Here is a 17,993-nt window from a genome sequence, read left to right as displayed (position 1 = left end):
ACTAGTCTCAAGGAGATTCAGCCACAATGTCTCTCTATATATTTATATATATATATATATTCAGGGGAATAACAGGTTCTAGTCAGGGAGGAGTCACAGCGATCACAGTGGTCTAGATTCAGCTCAGTCCACATACGCACTGACCACTGGTTCCTCTGAATCTCCACCGGGGTTAAATTTCCCATGACAAATCTGTGTGGCCCATTTCCCACAGAGGAATGAACTCATGCATCCAGGTAACGCACACAGTCCAGGTCGGGGAGTGCGTGTTCCCTGACGGCAGCAAATACGGGCGCTGTCAGCGTGTCAGCGTGAAACTCCACTCGTGTCCCCGTTTACAGTTTATTTGTATAGCTTTAAAGGGCAGATGGGGACTTCCTGTCAGGTGGAGTCAGGGCAACCGGGCCGTTACTGTTCGGGCCGAGCGGCTAATTAAGAAAAGGAAAAGGTCGAGTTACATAGTTGGCAGAGAATCACAAGTGCAGAACAGAAACGGCCTTGGAGAGTGACTCGGGTTTCGCCGGCACCCGTCACGAACTCGGGTCGAGGGCTGACATTTAGCCTGAGATTCCAGACTAGACGGGTTGCAGGGAAAACCACCGCTGACCTCGATGGACGCGGAGGCAAAAACAGTTGCTGGTCCTTCAGAGATGTTCAGTCACAGGCATTCATAGTAAAAGCAGCCAGAGGCGCTTTTTCTGGGTGTGTGATACTGTGTCTGTCATGTTACAGTTGGCTGAGCGCTGAACCACGACTCCCAGTCGCTCGCTCTGGGAGCCCAGCAGCTCCAGGAAGCCATTGCGTCACCCCTACAACCGTGTGTGTGTGGGCGTCGCTCTCTCCATGTGTTCGTCCAGACGATGTGAGGCTGTGTTTGTGTGTGTGTGGCCTCCTCCTCCTCCTCCTCCTCATGCGTCATTCATAAATAACAGTTCTCTGAACTCCTCCAAACTGCCGAAAAACTGGCAAATGGGGAAAAAAGCCCCGATCCGCCGGGAGGGAGGCAGAGACGGGGGTCGATTTGTGAAAACAAACGCGCGCAAGTATCAGTTCGACGCTCGGCCTTTGATGTTTTCACTCAGCTGATCTCAGCTCCCTCCCTCGCCTCCTTCCTCCGCTCTCATATGAGCGCACAGCTGCCGTGGTGGACTTTGGACTGACAGCGGGGAGTTTCCTTCCTGGGTGAAGTTTCTGTGTCATTACGTGGGCCCGCTCCTGGTCAAGGCTCAGCCGGGACAGAGGCGGAGTAGGAGACGTGTGCTTTCCCAGCGGACCGGCGGGCGTGTGGAAATGACGCAGGCATTCGCAAAACTCAACCCGGAGCAGGTGTTTCACATAAAGGTGCAAGAGAACATGTCTTCTTAGTTTTAAAATACTGTTCAAATTAAGCAATAGTGGTGCAGCTGTGCTTGGTTTCCATGGTTGATGATACTGTAGCTCCTCCCTGTAACAGCTGGCAGTAAAATGAAGGTGTACAACGTAATTAGTCAGATCTGATGAATTATTCAACATGTTTTATATTATTCTAAGGAAAACGTGTTTATGTGTATATCTGTCTATATTCCATGTTTACAGTATTCTAACAAAAACAATTACAAATGCGTTAAAGTGTCCATTTCCTCTCCCTTTTTTTTCTAAATAACTGTTTATGAATCATCTCACCACCAGTGTGACTCTGGCTGTGAGACAGGGCCCTCTTGTGGTGCCACACTGGAAACAAAAGGAGTTGATGAATAATTGAGGATTAAATAAATATTCATGGAAAAAACGGAGCAGCAGAAGGTGGAGGAGCATTTTAGATGATAATATAATTATAGGTTTACAGTGGATCAAAAGTGGGAGTGTGGGTCAGAGCTAAAACCCAGCGATAGTGTGGTTACTGCACACAGGAGAGCGCAGGTTTCAAGGTCTCAGCTGTTTGTAGTGGAGGTCGGCTTGCACTTTGCCCACTAAGTCACTCATCTGTCCTCCCATCGGAGGCTAAGGGGGCTCTGGGGCGGCTGGCGTTTAAGGATACAAGCTCTTCACCGAGGATGAGAGCCGGAGATCTAATTTCACTGTGGCCGGAGGAAAAAAAAGAGGCCACTGACTCTGCACCGGGACGCTCACGCTCTGTGCAAACGTGTGTGTGTGTGTGTGTGTGTGTGTGTGTGTGTGTGCGCACGCTGCGGTCCCCACTGTGAGGTGTTTAATAGTTAATAAGTGCCTTGTTTACTTGGCAGAGCCGCTGCCCACACAGCAGATGCTGCTCAAATGCTGAGATACACAACTTACAGAGTACAGGAAACACATCCAAAACATACTGGGGAGGATTTTAACGGGGTCATCGCAAAACCTAACATATGGCAGCAACAATTGTTTGGCACAAACAGTGCAAAAGTATATTAGAAGGCATTATTTGCCGTCATTTACTACAGCGTAGGGCTGAAATATTGAATCTGGCTCCAAAGCATGACAGCTCAGGTATCAGAGCTGCACCTGGTTATTTAAGGGCCTCAGACCCCCCCCCCCGTCCCGTCTGTTTGGATAATGCATGAACGGCTGCTTCAAATTTAAGGGTGTCAATGTAACCACGGCGCAACAATCACCTCACTGACAGGTGGGCCGGGTCACGCTGGGGCGGGTTAGAGGACACAGACAGACAGACAGACAGACAGACAGACAGACAGACAGACAGACAGACAGACAGACGGCGTGCTAACAGACAGGCAGGTGGAGCGCTCTGCTCCTCATTCGCCGTGTGTAGTTCTGGTTCTGAGGCCCGTTGCATGAACCCGCGTTCATGAGGTCACGGCGCTTCAGTCGGCGGATCATCAGCAGAGGAACAGCTGTGGCAGGACGCTGTGTTTGTGCTCAGCTGACAACTGATGAGCTGCTGCTGCTGCTGCTGCTGCTGCTGCTGCGGCTGCTGTTTCTCTGAGACCCAGACTCTGACGTGGTAAACTCTTCCCTTCCTCGTGGGAGACGCAGCAGAACGTGGAAGTAAAAGGTCAAGGGGCGATCGTTTGTAAACCTGAGCGAGTGATCGGAGCAGTAGAGAACCGTGAAACAATAGCGAAAGTGCGTGGGAGGAATTTGCTTTATTCAAGTGGGCTCAAAAGAAGTCTGATTTTTGTGTTAATTTGCTGGAGTGGGTGATAAACACGACATGATACAGTATCACTCACTTCTTTCTAAATAAACACCCACGTGCCCCAACTCACATCAACTCAAACTGCTGGATTTCCATTTGCTGCTGTTGTTTCCATTGGGTGCGTCAGTGCTTGTTCCACTTGTCCACAGACTTATTAATTAGCTGGTTAGCCTGGTTGTTAGCCTGGTTGTTAGCTTGGTTGTTAGCTTGGTTGTTAGCTTGGTTGTTAGCCTGGTTGTTAGCTTGGTTGGGGGGGGGGTGGACTGGACATTCACGTCTTATGGAGACACTCAGACTGGGTGAAGGTCACGCCTTAAAACATTCAACCATTACTTTGCTTTTTGCCTCCTGACGGATGCGACAGGTGATTACGTTCATGTTACGCTCAAGAGGGTATGAAACACTCTAAGCGCTAATTAGTCACTTCACATCACCTTTTCTTATGAGCGAGTACGCACCAACCTTTCTGGCCGCCGAGGCGTTAATTAAGCGGGCCGGCCGCGAGACCTTTGACCTCCCGTGACTGACACCGTCTCCTCGTCCTGTCAGGCGCTGGCAGGGGGGAGGCGTGGGGGGGGAGGCGCGGGGGGAGGAGAGTCGACCCGGGGTGTTTGCTGCCACTGTTTTTAGTCCATAGAGAAAGACTAAGCTGTCAGTGGAGGAGCAATTTAACGAGGGGAGGCTGGAGACGGAAGCGGCGCTCTCTGCTGAGAGTCTCAGAGGTTGAATTGATATTAGAAGTGGTTGTCTTTGTGAGCGCGCACGGTAAAATCCATTGATTGATTGCTCCATCTCCGAGCTCCCTCATTCCTCTGCCGTGTCCCCAGTCGTCCTTTCATTCCTCTCTTCATCGCCTTCCTGCTCTGCCTTTGCTTATGCTGCGTCCAGCCCTCACACACACACACACACACACACACACACACACACACACACACACACACACACACACACACACACACACACACACACACACACACACACCATCCTTCCAGGTTCAGCCACTTTTCCCAAGTCATCAGTAGAAAGTGAAATTCAACCTGTCCTGTCTTGCTGTCGCTCCTTGGGCAACAGGAAGGAAGCAATGAATCATCCATCTCCTTGTTTTGCAGCAATTACAGTGTGTGTGTGTGAGTGTGTGTGTATGACACATAAATGCACATTTGAAGACAGTCAAGATTTAAATGTGTTTTTTTCATGGACCAACGATATGTAATATGTTAATTTCCTCTGATGCGTGTTGATGTTAGCTCGCATGCTATCTCTCGTCCTTCTCTGTGCCCCAGGTGATAGTCTGGGTCCATCAGCTGATCTTAATGCTGATCTTAAGCCCAACAAACAATGACTTCCAGCCGGACGAGAGCTTTAGAAAACACTGCGACGTGTCAGAGCACTTCCTCTATTCCTGGCTGGCGTCATGGAGTCCTAACAGTGGCTCTAACCTGACGCTGTCACACTGTACACTGAGGTGCCTGCGATCCAAAGGCAATCTCCGAGTGGCCTGTGGCTGCTTTCGATATCCCTCACTCCTCTCATCTCCCGGGAACGACGGCAGATTGACATTTGCGCTCATTATGGGCCCCCGGCTATATCTCCTAATGATTCCGAGGCTCACTGAGAGGGGATGGCACCGCTGAGAAGCTTATAATGGGCCTCGGGGGAAACCTGGGCTCAGGCACCTCCTGCTAACTATTCGTTTTATCCACTTAGAGAACAGAATAGGATCTAACTTACATATCTCAATGTGCTGCTGCTTTGGGCCAACAAAGAAGTTTCCCAGAGTTTCTGTTTTCCTTCATTTGATAAAACGAAGCTGCGGAGAATGAGACCGAATATCCAAAATAAAAAATGACCGCCTGCTTTAGATTTCACTCTTTCCTTCCAAACTCCCGGAGCCCAGAGTGCGGCAGGAAGGAGACGAAGCAGCTGAAGAGATCTAATAACGGTTCATGTGAGACACACGCACTCACTGCGGTGCTGTCTGCAGAGTTCATTTATCCAAACGAGCTGCAGTGTGAAAGGGGAAACACCAGGTGAAGTGTATAAAACAGCCTTACACACGTTCCTCAGGAGCCAGAGAACCCGACGTTAAGCACTTTTATTTTTAACTCAGTGCAGAAAAGTCTCCCTCACTACGACAAGAGGATAAAATCGTCCTGTTCGGTGTAGAAACAATAAGAGGCTGCTGGGAACGGGTGACATCTGTGGGTGTGAAAGGCAGGCGGAAAGAGGGAGAAATCCAGCGTCATCAACTCCGCCATTGATCCAGAGCTGCTGTAGAATGCAGGCAGCGGTCCAAAAGCTACATCTTATCCAGACTAATAAAAGTCTGTGAGGCCAAGTCACCAGCAACTTTATAATAAAGCTGCTGTTATAGGACTAAATGCCCCACAAATAAAATGGAGACCTGGAACTAGACTGGACAGAAATAATTCAATGCAACCACTTACTGAGGTTAAAATGCTGCACAAATAGTGAAGGATATCATGAATGAATCGTTTAACAAATAGTGGCTGTGGTCCAACCTGTATATACTTTATATATACATTTGAAATTGCATGAAGAATAAACTTATAACAGATGTTATAATAACAGCAACAGTAACAGCAGGGAGTTTACTGCTCCTCCTTTACCTTTTTCAGGCATTTTAGTGTCATATTTGATCAAAGCAGGAGGGAGATGTTTTGATGTGTGTGAACGAATGCTGTCGGTTTCAGTGTTGCCGAAGTTGCTAAAAGGGTTTATCTTTTTTTAAGCATCCTGAAAGTCCAAGCACAAACACTTACAGTAACGCACGGCTCAATAGCTCCATCCTGTAGTAGCTGCTTTTACTGAACCGCCTCCACTGGCCATTGATCAGAGGCAAACACACACGCGCGCACACACACACACACACACACACACACACACACACACACACACACACACACACACACTGAAAGCCTGACGATGAGTCAACGTATGTTCACTACATTGACTCATAAAATAATGTATGTGGGATTATTGGGAGACGGGAAACGGCTGCAGGCTTTGAACAAGTCCTAATGAACTATTTTGCCTTTAGAAGACATCGAAATAAAAGTTGTGTATTACAAACTGATGTGATTTCACCAAAGGCAGAGTTTGATCAGCCAGTGGTTGGTGATTTACTGTTTTCGGATCCTTGTATTGAATGATGCTTTTCCACTGGATTCAAGCTGATATGTTTGTTTTCGATATTTAGAGCTCTGTTGCATGTCTCAAATTGAAACTACTAATAAACACCTATCAAATTATAAATGTGTTTATTAATATTTAGCACTTCCCTGTTTATTTTATACACTGCTCAACCTCACGTGCACGTGTGTATTTGGATGTCTGGTGTTTCTTGTCAATACCTTTCAACTGCATCAGAGTTGAAATTGATTTGAAACGGATTCATAATCTCGGGAGCTTAATAAAACAGCCCTGACTCCGGCGCGCGGGGGGTGCGCTCCAGTGCGCGTGCTGCGCGCCGGTGCTACTTAAGTACCCTGGACAGCGCCGAGCGCCACACACACGGACCCGAGCCACATTATTAACTCCGCGAGAGCGCGTTCTCCCGGCGAAGCCCAAATCCACGCGCCCCACGCGTACTTTCTAGCGCCTTGACATTTCCACTCTACTCGGATCTATTCGTTCGGGGGACATGAAGCAGTAGCTCGGCGCCGTCGGAGCACCGACAAGCGGACGCCCGTCTCGCGCCTCGTCCGCCGCCTCCTGCCGGAGCTGGAGCGATGCCCGGCGTAGGATGTGCTCCAGCCGCAAGATCCTGTGGAGCCTGCTCCTGCTGTCTCTGGTGGAGGTGGGCCTGGGTGTGGCGAGCATCGTCCTGGGAGCCGTGGGCATTAACTGGGTGCGGGGCGAGCACAAGCCGCAGCAGGGCGACGCGTCGCCGGTGTGGAGCGGACTCTGCGTACGTGCTGGGAACTTTGTTTTCTCCTAATGTGAAGAAGTTGAGGGGAAACGAAAGCAAGTCACTAATGGCGCCCTGCGAGGAATGTTGTGGGATCAGGTTAATTCTAACTCCATAGGGTTGAGGAGACAACAAAGAACTGACTTTGGGTTTTGAGAAATACTGAAGCATCAAATTGATTTGTGCTATTGTTGGAGGCTGTTTATCTAATATTAATAAGTAACTGGAAGTAGAGGCTTGTTCCTTTATGACATCCTCCCTGTGTTAAATCCTGACTCTGCTCTAGACGCAGATATTTATCTTATTTCTGCCTTTACGTCATCAGGCTCTCGCTGCCACGCAGACTGTTTATCGAATCCAAATATCTGCTGTTGTTCTTTTGAATTTGCGCTTCAGCCGCTGCTCGGCGCGCGACAGGCTCGGGGCTTTCGCTCGCGAGCGTGCCCTCGGCCCGTCCGCGCGCATCTCGTCCTGTCACGCGGCTGCCGTGATGCGATGTGACATTCTGTGTGTTCAACTTCACGGCCGCCGAGCCGCGTCTGCTGAGTCAGCCGCCTGCGACCCGACGCCCCGGGGTTCAGACGCCCGCACGCTCGGGACTTATCGGACTCATTGATCCCCGCTGATCAATTTTTAGTGTCCTGGACGAACAGTGATTAATTTCCAATAACCGCCAGTCTCATTAAATCCTCATCTTCAATATTTGTTTTAAATGTTAGTGCAGGGTAGTAAATCTGCAATTTCTATAAAATGAGAATGTTCCAAGGTTTATCAGACCTGTTGAATCGTGTTAGACAAAACTAGACACTCAGTGAGTCTTATAAATAGCAAAAGTAAAAGCTTTATTATAGTATTTATTTAATCTTGTATTTTGAGCCGCGCCGACACACAAACAAGCACCATCTTTCTGCCCAACGACGCGGCCAGTGAATCCCTGACACCCAGGACAACATGGCCTCCTGCTCGGAGCTCACTCTATTTTTAGAGGGAGACAATTGCATCTGAATAACTGAGTGTAAAGAATACGTTCACCCTTGCTGTTGTCAAGACGGGGAGGAGAGAGCGAGACCAGTGTTTACATCCGCGGACTGAACGGCCGGCTTTGGCGAAACTCACCCGTGTTGTTGTTCTGCCTTTTTCAGTTCCTGCTCTGTGGGATGTGTGGCGTCCTCTGCGCTCGCAAGAGGACGGGTCTCATTGTAAGTGCGTCCGTATTCATATTACACCACACTTCATCAACGTGTGCAGGATAATGTGAGCTAACGAGCTAATGCTCACATTTACCCCCAGTGTCAGGCAGCCACATGTGTGTGTGTTGTGCAGGTGCACATCCAGTGGTGTCAGAGGGACATCTGAGGAAAGCGGAGGAGACAAGCAGTCGTCTCCTCTCCCGCCTCTGTCACTCGTCCCCGCATCTGTTTGGCCCAGTGACGGCCTCCCGGTGTCTCTGTGACTCCGGGTCCTCGCGTTTCTCCCCGGCTCCCTCTGTCTCCTGCAGGGTGGCCACTAATGATGGATCAGTGTCAGCACAATCTGCTGTAACGGAGAAATCCCTCAGCCTTACTCTGCCGGCGACTCGCCTCCTCCCTCCTCTCCCATTGTCTTTGTCGCCTCCTTATTGCTGCGATCCGTCTTTCCGCCTCCCGATCAGGCTCATTCCCCCAGTTTCGAGGCTCTGACTCCGTCGGTCTGCCTCCCTCTCCTCCTCTCCGCCCATCCTTCATCTGCCTGTGAGGGTGATGATTGCATTAGGCCGGTGAGGCTCCAGACTCCTGACAGCCACTTTCCACACTTCACCGGATAATGACTGAAACTGGAGATGCCCCTTTCCGTGCAGTTAAACGCACTAGCGGCATCTGCACGGGGAGCATTGAAAGATTACCTGCACTCCCGTCACAATACACAAACAGACATGGATTTTATTTATTATCTATTTTATTGCTGCACTTGTTTTGGCACGAGCTGCTGCTGCTGGAAGAACAGCCAGATTCCTACAATGTACTCTCAAACAAATTGGACTCCCTCTTGTTGGGAACATAACTCCAAATGTGATTGATTAAATCCTGAAAGACCCTCTAACACATACAGTATATCACGCACACAAACACAAAATGCGGCAAGTGAGTGGTGCAAGGATATTAACAAGCGGAGCAATGCATCATATATGAGCGGCCCTATTTTCTATTAGGCGTCTTGCATCTCCCATCTCACCACAGTTTGTCACTTTGTTTATGATTTCTGTTGATGCGCCCTGTTTTCCTGCAGATGATCCTGTTCTCCGCCTGCTGCATCTGCGGCCTGATCGGCGGCATCCTCAACTTCCAGTTCGTCCGCGCTCTGAACAAACGGCCCGACTCGCTGCAGTCCATCCACCTGGCTGCCATGACGCTGGCCTGTCTGGGTGAGGGCGCGTTCGCGCAGCGGGACGCCCGGTCTGGGGCTCCGGGTGAGCATTGCCTCGGAACGCTCTAAAAACGCGGTGTGTCTGCGCTCTCCTCCAGGGATCTCGTCCTGCACCCTGTCCACGTGGCTCACGTGCCGCCTGGCCAGCTCCGAGCAGCAGAGGATGTTCCTGGAGCGCGAGCACTCGCTGCACCACTCGCACGAGATGACCGAGAAGGTAGGCGAGCGACGCCCCCGCGCGTCCCCCCCCCCCCCCCCCCCCCCCCCCCCACCCCCCCCGCGGCCGCTGAGCTCTTCCTCTCCCCCGACAGGAAGTCCTGGACAACTCCAGCAACGGCATTCCTCAGGTCTCCTACAACGGACACAGCGCGGCGTCGCCGTGACAACGGGGCCACAGGCGCAGACACCACGGCTGGCTAGCGCACACTTTGTAACTGTATCCTGACTGCAGGGAGCATCTCGCCTTGGAATCGTTTTTTTTCCTGCCTCCAACGTAGTAAAAGACATTTTAAGTCCCAGCGGGAGGCGGGATTAATTATGCAAACCAGGGTTTAGGCCTCTTCTCTTCAGCTCAAACCAAAGCCGGGGCAGAGAGCCGCCGTTTGGGCCACAATTCAGGTGTCGAATGTCCGCTTGACATCAGATGACCTTTAATCCGACGAGCATGAAGGCTATAGAGCGCATCCAGTCACGTGCCCCAGAACCACGCATGCAGCTCACTCATTCTGAGGAACCTCTGCTAGTCCAGTGTCCATGTTCTCTTTCTGTCTTGTCATGAGGTTTATGGAATGCAGATGTTGAGAGGCAGCAAGCTCTATGTCTAGTAATGGAATGCTTCCACATGTGCTGTACTGTATATCCATGCTTGTATACCAGGATCCCGTCGTATCTAGAAATTAAACATATTTTTATAAATGCTTCTTATAAAAGTGAATTCAATTAAAGTTTGACAGATGGGAACCGGTGCTCTGTCCAAAGATTATGCTCAGTATATTGTGTTTGGGGGATTCATTTGCACACACACTAGGTTGTGATATATAACTGGGTCTGTCCAATCGCCCCCGAAGAAGACTGATGACACAGGGCGTGTGTGTGTGTGTGTGTGTGTGTGTGTGTGTGTGTGTGTGTGTGTGTGTGTGTGTGTGTGTGTGTGTGTGTGTGTGACTGGATTTGCATGTCTCTCTGAGTATGCAAGTGTTGTGAGTTATTCATCAGCTGGTAGTCAAGAGGTAGCACTTTCATCAATACACTTTTCGATATAGGCATTTAATTAACGGTAACACACTGACAATCTGACCAACACACGTGTCAGCGTAATGAGCGTGGAGCAGGATTTAAGGAAGCCATGAGGTAAATCTTTACCAGCAGCGCCTCCACGACTTGATGCTGTCCGACCCAGTACATGCAACTTTATGATCGTCTAGTCCAGGAACCTCCAAACGTGTGTGTGTGTGTGGGGGTGTGTAGTGTGGGCAGCTCCTGCTGACTAAAGAAGCCGTGTCACTATTCATCAACGTGACAGCAGACAGGAGTGGGCCTCGGCGCCACAGAGCGTGTGCCCGCGTGCGCCAGCGAGCGTGTGCACTACAGTTGCACTAATTGATACTTCAGGTCACCCTCATGATCCTAATGTGGCTTTGCAGGTAAGAACAGGATCCAGAATCAATGAGCGTCGCTCACAGGGCGAACAGCCTCACAGCAGTCCTGCATGCTGAGCGCTACAGCAAGCTATTTGAGGAGTGTTGTGGTGTTTCACATGAGTAAATGAGACAAATCACTGTAAAGTGCATGGATATATCAATATAAATATTAATTCATGAAACTGCACGCAGGATCATCTTAACTTACCAAGCCAAAACCACTGCAGATGATGATTGAAGCTGATAATAAATCCGTTGATATTGTGCCTAAAGGGCATATTTTTAATACGAATAAAATTATCACTAACCTGCTGCTTTTACTGCTTGATAATATCACCTTACATTCAAATGTATTTGTGTTTAAAAAAAGTTATTCTAAAATGATAGAGGCATCAAACATTGAATGCAGAACTCAATAAATCCGTTTTTTTATTTCATGGGTGTAATTTGACCTCCCGACCAGCAGGCGGAGACACAAACAGCGTGTTCTCATAGTCTGACAGATTTTGGCCCTTCTTCAAAGCGGAAGTCTCCTGTTGTCGCGCTTCCGGTCTTCTCTAACAGCATGGCGAACTTGAAGCATGCTGAAGACGACCCAAAACATGCTAAAGTGTCCGGGGGACTCCCAGAGGCCGTGTGCCGCGTCCAGCCGGCGGAGGGGCTCTCTGCGGACGCGGTGTCGTGCGCGGTCCCGTCCTTCGCCGCCGCGTCCGCGCTGCTGTCGGCGCCGTACTCGTGTCTCGTCATGAACACGCACCGCAGACACGTCGCTCTGCCGCCAATGTACCTGAAAAAGAAGAGGAGCGGCATCCGAGAGGAGCTGGAGGCCGAGCTGCTCAAATTCTCTCCGAGGTAACGGCGCGGGAGGTTGTTTTGTTTGTCAGCTGCATTCCGTGCTTGCACGAGGTGCGGGACTTTAGTCACGTGTTACATGAGTCTAACGTGATGGTTGAAACCTGGTGGAAAACATGCAGAGCACTGGAGACGGAGAAGTCCACATGTGGCTGCAGCCTTTTTATGTCGTAACAGTTTATGACGTCACGTGAAGCCAACTTAACCCATCCTGTGCCGTCTGCTGCAGACTGAATGGAGTTCCTCTGGCTTACGACAACATCACCATAGTGGACCAGCAGGGACACATTTATGACGACAGCGGCTACATCCACATGGACATACAGGCCACCTTCATTGTCTTCCAGCCCGAGAAGGGACACAAACTCCTGGTGAGATTTGCATTATGTGTGAGTGCTCCAGATGTGGAGCAAGTTATACTTTTAGTTTAACATCATTATCATCGGCGTCATTTGTTATGTGCCTGTTTGCTTTCGCAGGGAAGGGTGAACAAGCTAGGTGCGAGTCACGTGGGCTGCCTGGTGCACGGCTGCTTCAACGCCAGCATCCCCAAACCCAACTTGGTCTCCGTGGACACCTGGAGGGTTGCGGGGCCCAGGATCGGAGCAGAGCTGGAGTTTGAGGTGACCGCTCTCGATGCGGACACAGCTGGAGTTCTGCTGATCAGAGGACGACTGGAGAGAACCAGGCAAGTCGTCTCCTTTTTTTTTTTTTTAGCTTGTTTCAGGAAGATGATAATAATACAAATGCTTAATCTATTTTTTTTATTTCTCAGGGTCCAGGAGCTGATGGCTATGGGTGAAAGTTCAGAGTCTGTTTTAGCTGCAGATGAGCCAGATGCACCAGACCCAGACCCTGCTCCAGAACAGACAGAGGAGCCTCCAGATGACACTCCCAAGAAAAAGAAGAAAAAGAAGAAAGACAAAGTCAAAGAAGAAGAGACAGACATAGAGATAGCAGCCTTGTGCCAGGAGCACGGAGACGCCCCGGATGAGGTGAACGGCAACGAAGCTGTGAGAGAGAAAAAGAAGAAGAAAAAGGAGAAACGTGTCAAGGAGGAGGAGAGGGAGATGGAGATAGAGGTGTCGCCGATGGAGGTCCACGGGAGCGACTCGAGCGGCTACGTCAGCGACAAGCCAAGCAAAAAGAGGAAACACCAAAGTGGCAGCGACGCCACATCTGGGTTCAGTGAAGAGCCTGAACCGCCCAAATCCAAGAAGAAAAGGAAAAGCAATGCTTAAATGTTTGGAAATGATATTGTTAATGACTGAGACACCAACGAGCCTTAATACAAGAGGGGGACTTAAACAGAGAAGACGTGTGGGGGCTCTGTCTGCTGTCACACGCCTGACACGAGTTGTTAATGGGGTGTGATTCCACCCCGCTGCCTGCTGGGGGAGCAACGCTGCTTCTCATAACGTCTGCGCGACAATGGAAGCTTTGGCTTCATCTGTGGGAATGAGAGTAACTTGCTGGGTTTTTAGAGCCAGACTTGACAACGACTGATGCAACACAAAGGAAACTGCCAAAGCCGTCTTATAAACGCTGCCTCTGGTGCCTCTGAGGTGGTTCTGGAAGCTGCGGGAGAAGATGAACTTGTTGACTGGGAACTGAAAGAATCACCAAATTTGATCCTAATTAAAAAGCTTTATGGGTGGAAATGTTTGCGTTGTTCAATTAAAATTAATTCACCACTTACAGTCGAACGGAGCCTGCAGCGTTGTACGTTTCACACCAGAGCTTAATTAGTGGAAGTCCACTACTCATAAGATCTTTTCATGCTAAACTCCCTCCCGCAGCAAACACTTTAATGCTGACAAGTGGGTGTTAACTGATAAAGCGCTGAGAGACAGCCTAAAGATCTTTGTGTGTTCTTTTTTTGTTTTTTTAACCACCCCTACCCCCACCCACCCCCCGGTCCCCGGCCCCCTTAAAGTGAGGAGTTTAATTAGCTGCGAGGTGCTAAGAGCTTATCAGGAGCTGTCTAAAGAGGAGAGATAAGACTCTGCAATTACCTCAGCTCATCTTCATCCGTTCTGCCTCAATGGAGGGTTTGGTCAGTGAGATCAGCTGCCTCATTAGTGTCTATGTCTGATTTTACCATATCTCGCCAGACAGAGGGATAACTTGCGCTCATATCGAGCTCCTGATTCGTACCTTCCTTGTGTGGCAGCACCGCAACAGTTCCTCGCTCACCAGTCCCAAATTGCTGAGTGCTGAATGAAATGACTCCCGCCTCGGTAAATACGCGCTGCAACAAAAAGGCCGCACACTCAAAATAAACATAGGCTCCGGTTACATACATTTTAGAGAGCAAAGCCTTTCATTGTACAAGTCATCGCCGTGTATTTGTAGTCAGGTGGGCGCTCCCGGTGCTTCCAGAGTGAGTGGAGTCTCCTCAGGCTGAGAAACCTCCCTTACAGCTTGTAGTGTTAACATGAGGAGGACGGTGATGGCTCCCTGTAGTTCGTCCCGCTGTGACCCCCTGCCTCTCATTTGCTCCCACTCACCCCAGCTGTGGGCACCTCTCCTGCACCTGCATCCTCCTCCCTCCGCGATCGCCCATTCATCTTGTCGTTCCTCCCCATCACTCCTCCTTTCCCCCCCATCCTGCTCTCCGTCTCCTGCTTGTCTTCTTGAGTTATAGGAGGCGGTGTGTAGTTCACACGCATTCCACCCCCCCCCTCGCCACTGGACTCATATCTCTGCTCACTCGTTTATCTTCATGATCCTCTGATGGAGGGAAGAAAGGGGAGGGGCTAAAAGATGAGAAAGATGAGACAATAGGAGGCGTGTTGTTTTTTGTTGAGCAGGCCAGACCTTTTGTTCATACACTTCTCTGTGTGTGTGTGTGTGTGTGTGTGTGTGTGTGTGTGTGTGTGTGTGTGTGTGTGTGTGTTTGTGGCACGTTGGCTGTGCATCTCTATCTTCTGTGTCAAACTTTCCAGGCCTGGCGGCTCCTACATGAAAGAGCCTGTGGAGTCTTTATGGTGAGCAAGTGGCGCCTTGATGCAATGCGCCAGGTTCAGGACACACACACACACACCCATGCCACACACTCACTGGCTCGCTCACTCATTCACTCCTGCAGACGCACCACAGCCCACAATCCACAAATCTCCGTCCCTGCACACCCCTGCTGGCCAGGCCTAATTAGTTATGTGGCGCTCGCTCCTGCTCTAACCCAGGGCTCCAAATGGCAGCAGGTCATAAAACCTTAAGTGTTCCACCAGTCAGGGTTGTGCAACCGTGGCTGTAGATCCTCCCAACGCAGTCCAGGCAGGGCTTAGCCGTATCAAAGAACATCTCTCACACGCCGGCTGACATCTTTGAAATCCCTTTATGGGGGTTTCGAAGTCATTTCTGAGAGATTTTTGGCTCTGCTGCTCTGCATCTCTGTTTTTATGCTCCCTCAGGTAAGAATGACTCGTGCTCACGCAGAGTCAGACGGGCTCCACTGTTAAACTGTCTCCCAGGGGATCATGTCTACACACACACACACACACACACACACACTATTAACCTCAGACCAACATCACTGTTGCTCTCATAGTTGGTTTGTTACCTCGGTACCCGACACCCTCCCACCACCCTGTCCTCAGTAACCCTGGCGACAACAGATGGGTGTTTCCTTTGACACCACTCCGCTCTAGGGAATTGCGTTGGGCCTTATGTATGCACATGTGCACTTATCCAGGTTACACACTCGCCTCTGGAAGTTCTCAGTGAACGAAGTGTCAGATTGGACAAATTCCGATAACAGGATTGTTCAGTCGCCTAAAGCTTGAATTGTTGACTCTGTTCGTAGGTCAGGAGCTCCGGGTGAATAGCACGACCAACAGAGCAGCTGTGTCCATACTGTATGCTAAGCTAAGCTAAATGAAGCTAAGCTAAGTGAAGCTAATCTGAGCTTGCTCGGACTGTCACCCATTCTGTCACATCAGTTAGTTTTGTTTTTCCTCAAATGTTTAACGAAGATAAAATTAATAACAGACATTTTCACTGATTTTCTCCATGGATCAATGCAACAGTTAACTTTATGATCGCTTTATTAAACTGAAATTATTTGTTATCATCGTTTGCTTACGACACCCCTGGCACGCGTGACTTCAAACCGTAGGGCCTGATGAATAACTCTGGCAAACCTTCCTTTTTCCACCTTCTTTGGTTGTAAATTGTGCTCGGCACTAAAAGCTCCACAGTCTGTCGTCTGGTCCTTTCTGCTGCACTGGAGATTTTCTCCATAAACTTTCCTAAACAGAGAACCTTTAATATAGTATTGTTGTTATTATTATTATATTAGACTGTGTGTTATAATGCAATCATGATTGCAATAATAATAATGTAATAGTGACTTTCTAGTGTCATCAAAGTCACTGATGTGGTCACTGACTCATATTTATTGCTTCTTTCCACTGAATGCAGCCTAAAATGTATGATGTTATCTGCCTGCGTGTGTTTGTGTGTGTGCTTTGCCCTGGACGGCCGGCCCAGTGAGATTAACAGGGCTCAGTGTAATCAGGAGGTAATGGGAGGCTCATAGGCGTCTAGACAGTGTTCGAACCAAAAGCGTAACTCCCACACCCAAAACTCAAGGGAAATATGGCGGAGAAAGGACAAAAGGTAAAATATTTGACTTAGTTTTAATCTAGCTATGCAGCAATTATAGTCATAACAGAGACTAAACTAATAGAGAATAAGGTCAGATCATATGAACATAGACATGAATGGGAAAGGGAGCGCGGTGATTTACTGTGGAACAACAAGTCAATGTGAAAAAATTTATTTTCATCACTCCCTATACCTTTTGCATATAAATCGAGAGAGAAGCACAACGTGGGGAAGAGTAATGAGGGGAGGGGTACGGCGAGGAACACACGCAGCATATCATCAGACCTTCAGCCACAACCTCCCAAAACCGCAGAAAAGTAAATAAGCCACGAGGGAAAAAAAGCTCGACTCTGGAAAAACTGATCTCATGTTCAGTCATTTCAGCTTCACACGACAATGCCCCGGACGCGGCTAAATATTTTATTATCATATTTTTATGACAGCCTTGTCAAGCTGCAGCTGAAGGCTTAGAGGGACGAGGGTACGGAGGAGGAGGACGGGGAGGTGAGGGAGGCAAATGTGGGTGGCCACGTTGGCGCTGACTCCTGGAAAAGAACGCAGGAAAAGCCTCCGCTGGCTGATTTTGAGCGCGTACGACAAATCTGATAGCGTGGTTTGCAGTCGAATGCAAACATAGAAATGCAAAGCCCACAATGCACCTGTGGAGCAGTTGTTATTGTGCAGTGAGTTTCACTTTGATCCTGCTCTGAGTGGGATTTGTTGGCCCGTAAGGTCTGAAACATTAGACTGTGAAGTGACTCATTTTAACCTCTGCTTTTTCTGTTTTTTATAAACTGAACTGATTTTTGCCTGTTGTCCCTCCTTACGGGACGATAGTCGGTCCATCTGCTGAGGGAGACTGTGTTACATCCATTATAAGCAGTTTAAACCCGGGAGAGGAAGTCAGCTGTGAAGCCACTGGATGCTGTGGCTTGTTCTCATTCTATCTCACTCAGATGAGGAGAAATCTCGACAACGCGCTTCAAAACGAGCCACGCCTTCATCGTCATCATCGTTGTGGAAAAGTGGCATCAAGCGGCCTCGCGCGTCTCAGGACACGCCAGAACATGACGCTTGAACAAATGAAACACGGCACCTTGAAAACACACAGTAAAGAGTGACTGGCCTTCTTTAAGAAAATAAACACAGACATTACTCAGACGGAGCGGGGGGAGGGGTGGGGGGAGGCAAGGTGCTGACATGGGTGAGGGCGGGTGGGTGAGCCGAGCGATGAGACTTTTACTGTGGCGGACCTGAGTGGGAGCCGGGGAGGTTGGATCAGGGGAAGGAGGGTGGTTCCGTCGGGTGAGTGGGGGGTGTGGAGTTGAGGGAAGTGGGGGAGCGACCAGATATATGATGTGGTTTTGGAGCTCGCCCAACGTCCGCACGCACGCACGTCCACGCATGGAGGCCGAGCGCCGGC

The 17,993-nt window shown here is 49.5% G+C and overlaps 2 protein-coding genes across 3 annotated transcripts; both read left to right on the top strand.

Annotated features, from left to right (window-relative positions):
• The first annotated feature begins 964 nt into the window (after positions 1–964).
• Positions 965–10,439, top strand: LOC114865846 (transmembrane protein 196). Of its 2 annotated transcripts, none has more exons than XM_055513093.1 (5): positions 965–1,341; positions 8,207–8,263; positions 9,330–9,465; positions 9,566–9,684; positions 9,779–10,439. In XM_055513093.1, exons 1-5 carry the CDS (start codon positions 1,291–1,293, stop codon positions 9,848–9,850), a joined length of 435 nt encoding a protein of 144 aa, XP_055369068.1. In that variant the 5' UTR covers positions 965–1,290; the 3' UTR covers positions 9,851–10,439. The 2 variants fall into 2 exon arrangements, with proteins under 2 accessions (XP_055369068.1, XP_029023168.1); XM_029167335.3 differs by lacking the exon at positions 965–1,341 and adding an exon at positions 6,651–7,064.
• Positions 10,440–11,600: 1,161 nt separating this feature from the next.
• On the top strand, positions 11,601–13,820 carry polr1f (RNA polymerase I subunit F). The gene is made up of 4 exons (XM_029167275.3): positions 11,601–11,959; positions 12,189–12,330; positions 12,439–12,647; positions 12,735–13,820. The coding sequence occupies exons 1-4, from the start codon at positions 11,673–11,675 to the stop codon at positions 13,198–13,200; spliced, it is 1,104 nt and encodes a 367-aa protein (XP_029023108.1). The 5' UTR covers positions 11,601–11,672; the 3' UTR covers positions 13,201–13,820.
• The last annotated feature ends 4,173 nt before the right edge of the window (positions 13,821–17,993 follow it).

Source organism: Betta splendens, chromosome 11, assembly GCF_900634795.4.
Source record: "Betta splendens chromosome 11, fBetSpl5.4, whole genome shotgun sequence".
Taxonomy (NCBI): domain Eukaryota; kingdom Metazoa; phylum Chordata; class Actinopteri; order Anabantiformes; family Osphronemidae; genus Betta; species Betta splendens.
This window is presented reverse-complemented; position numbering and strand designations above follow the sequence as displayed.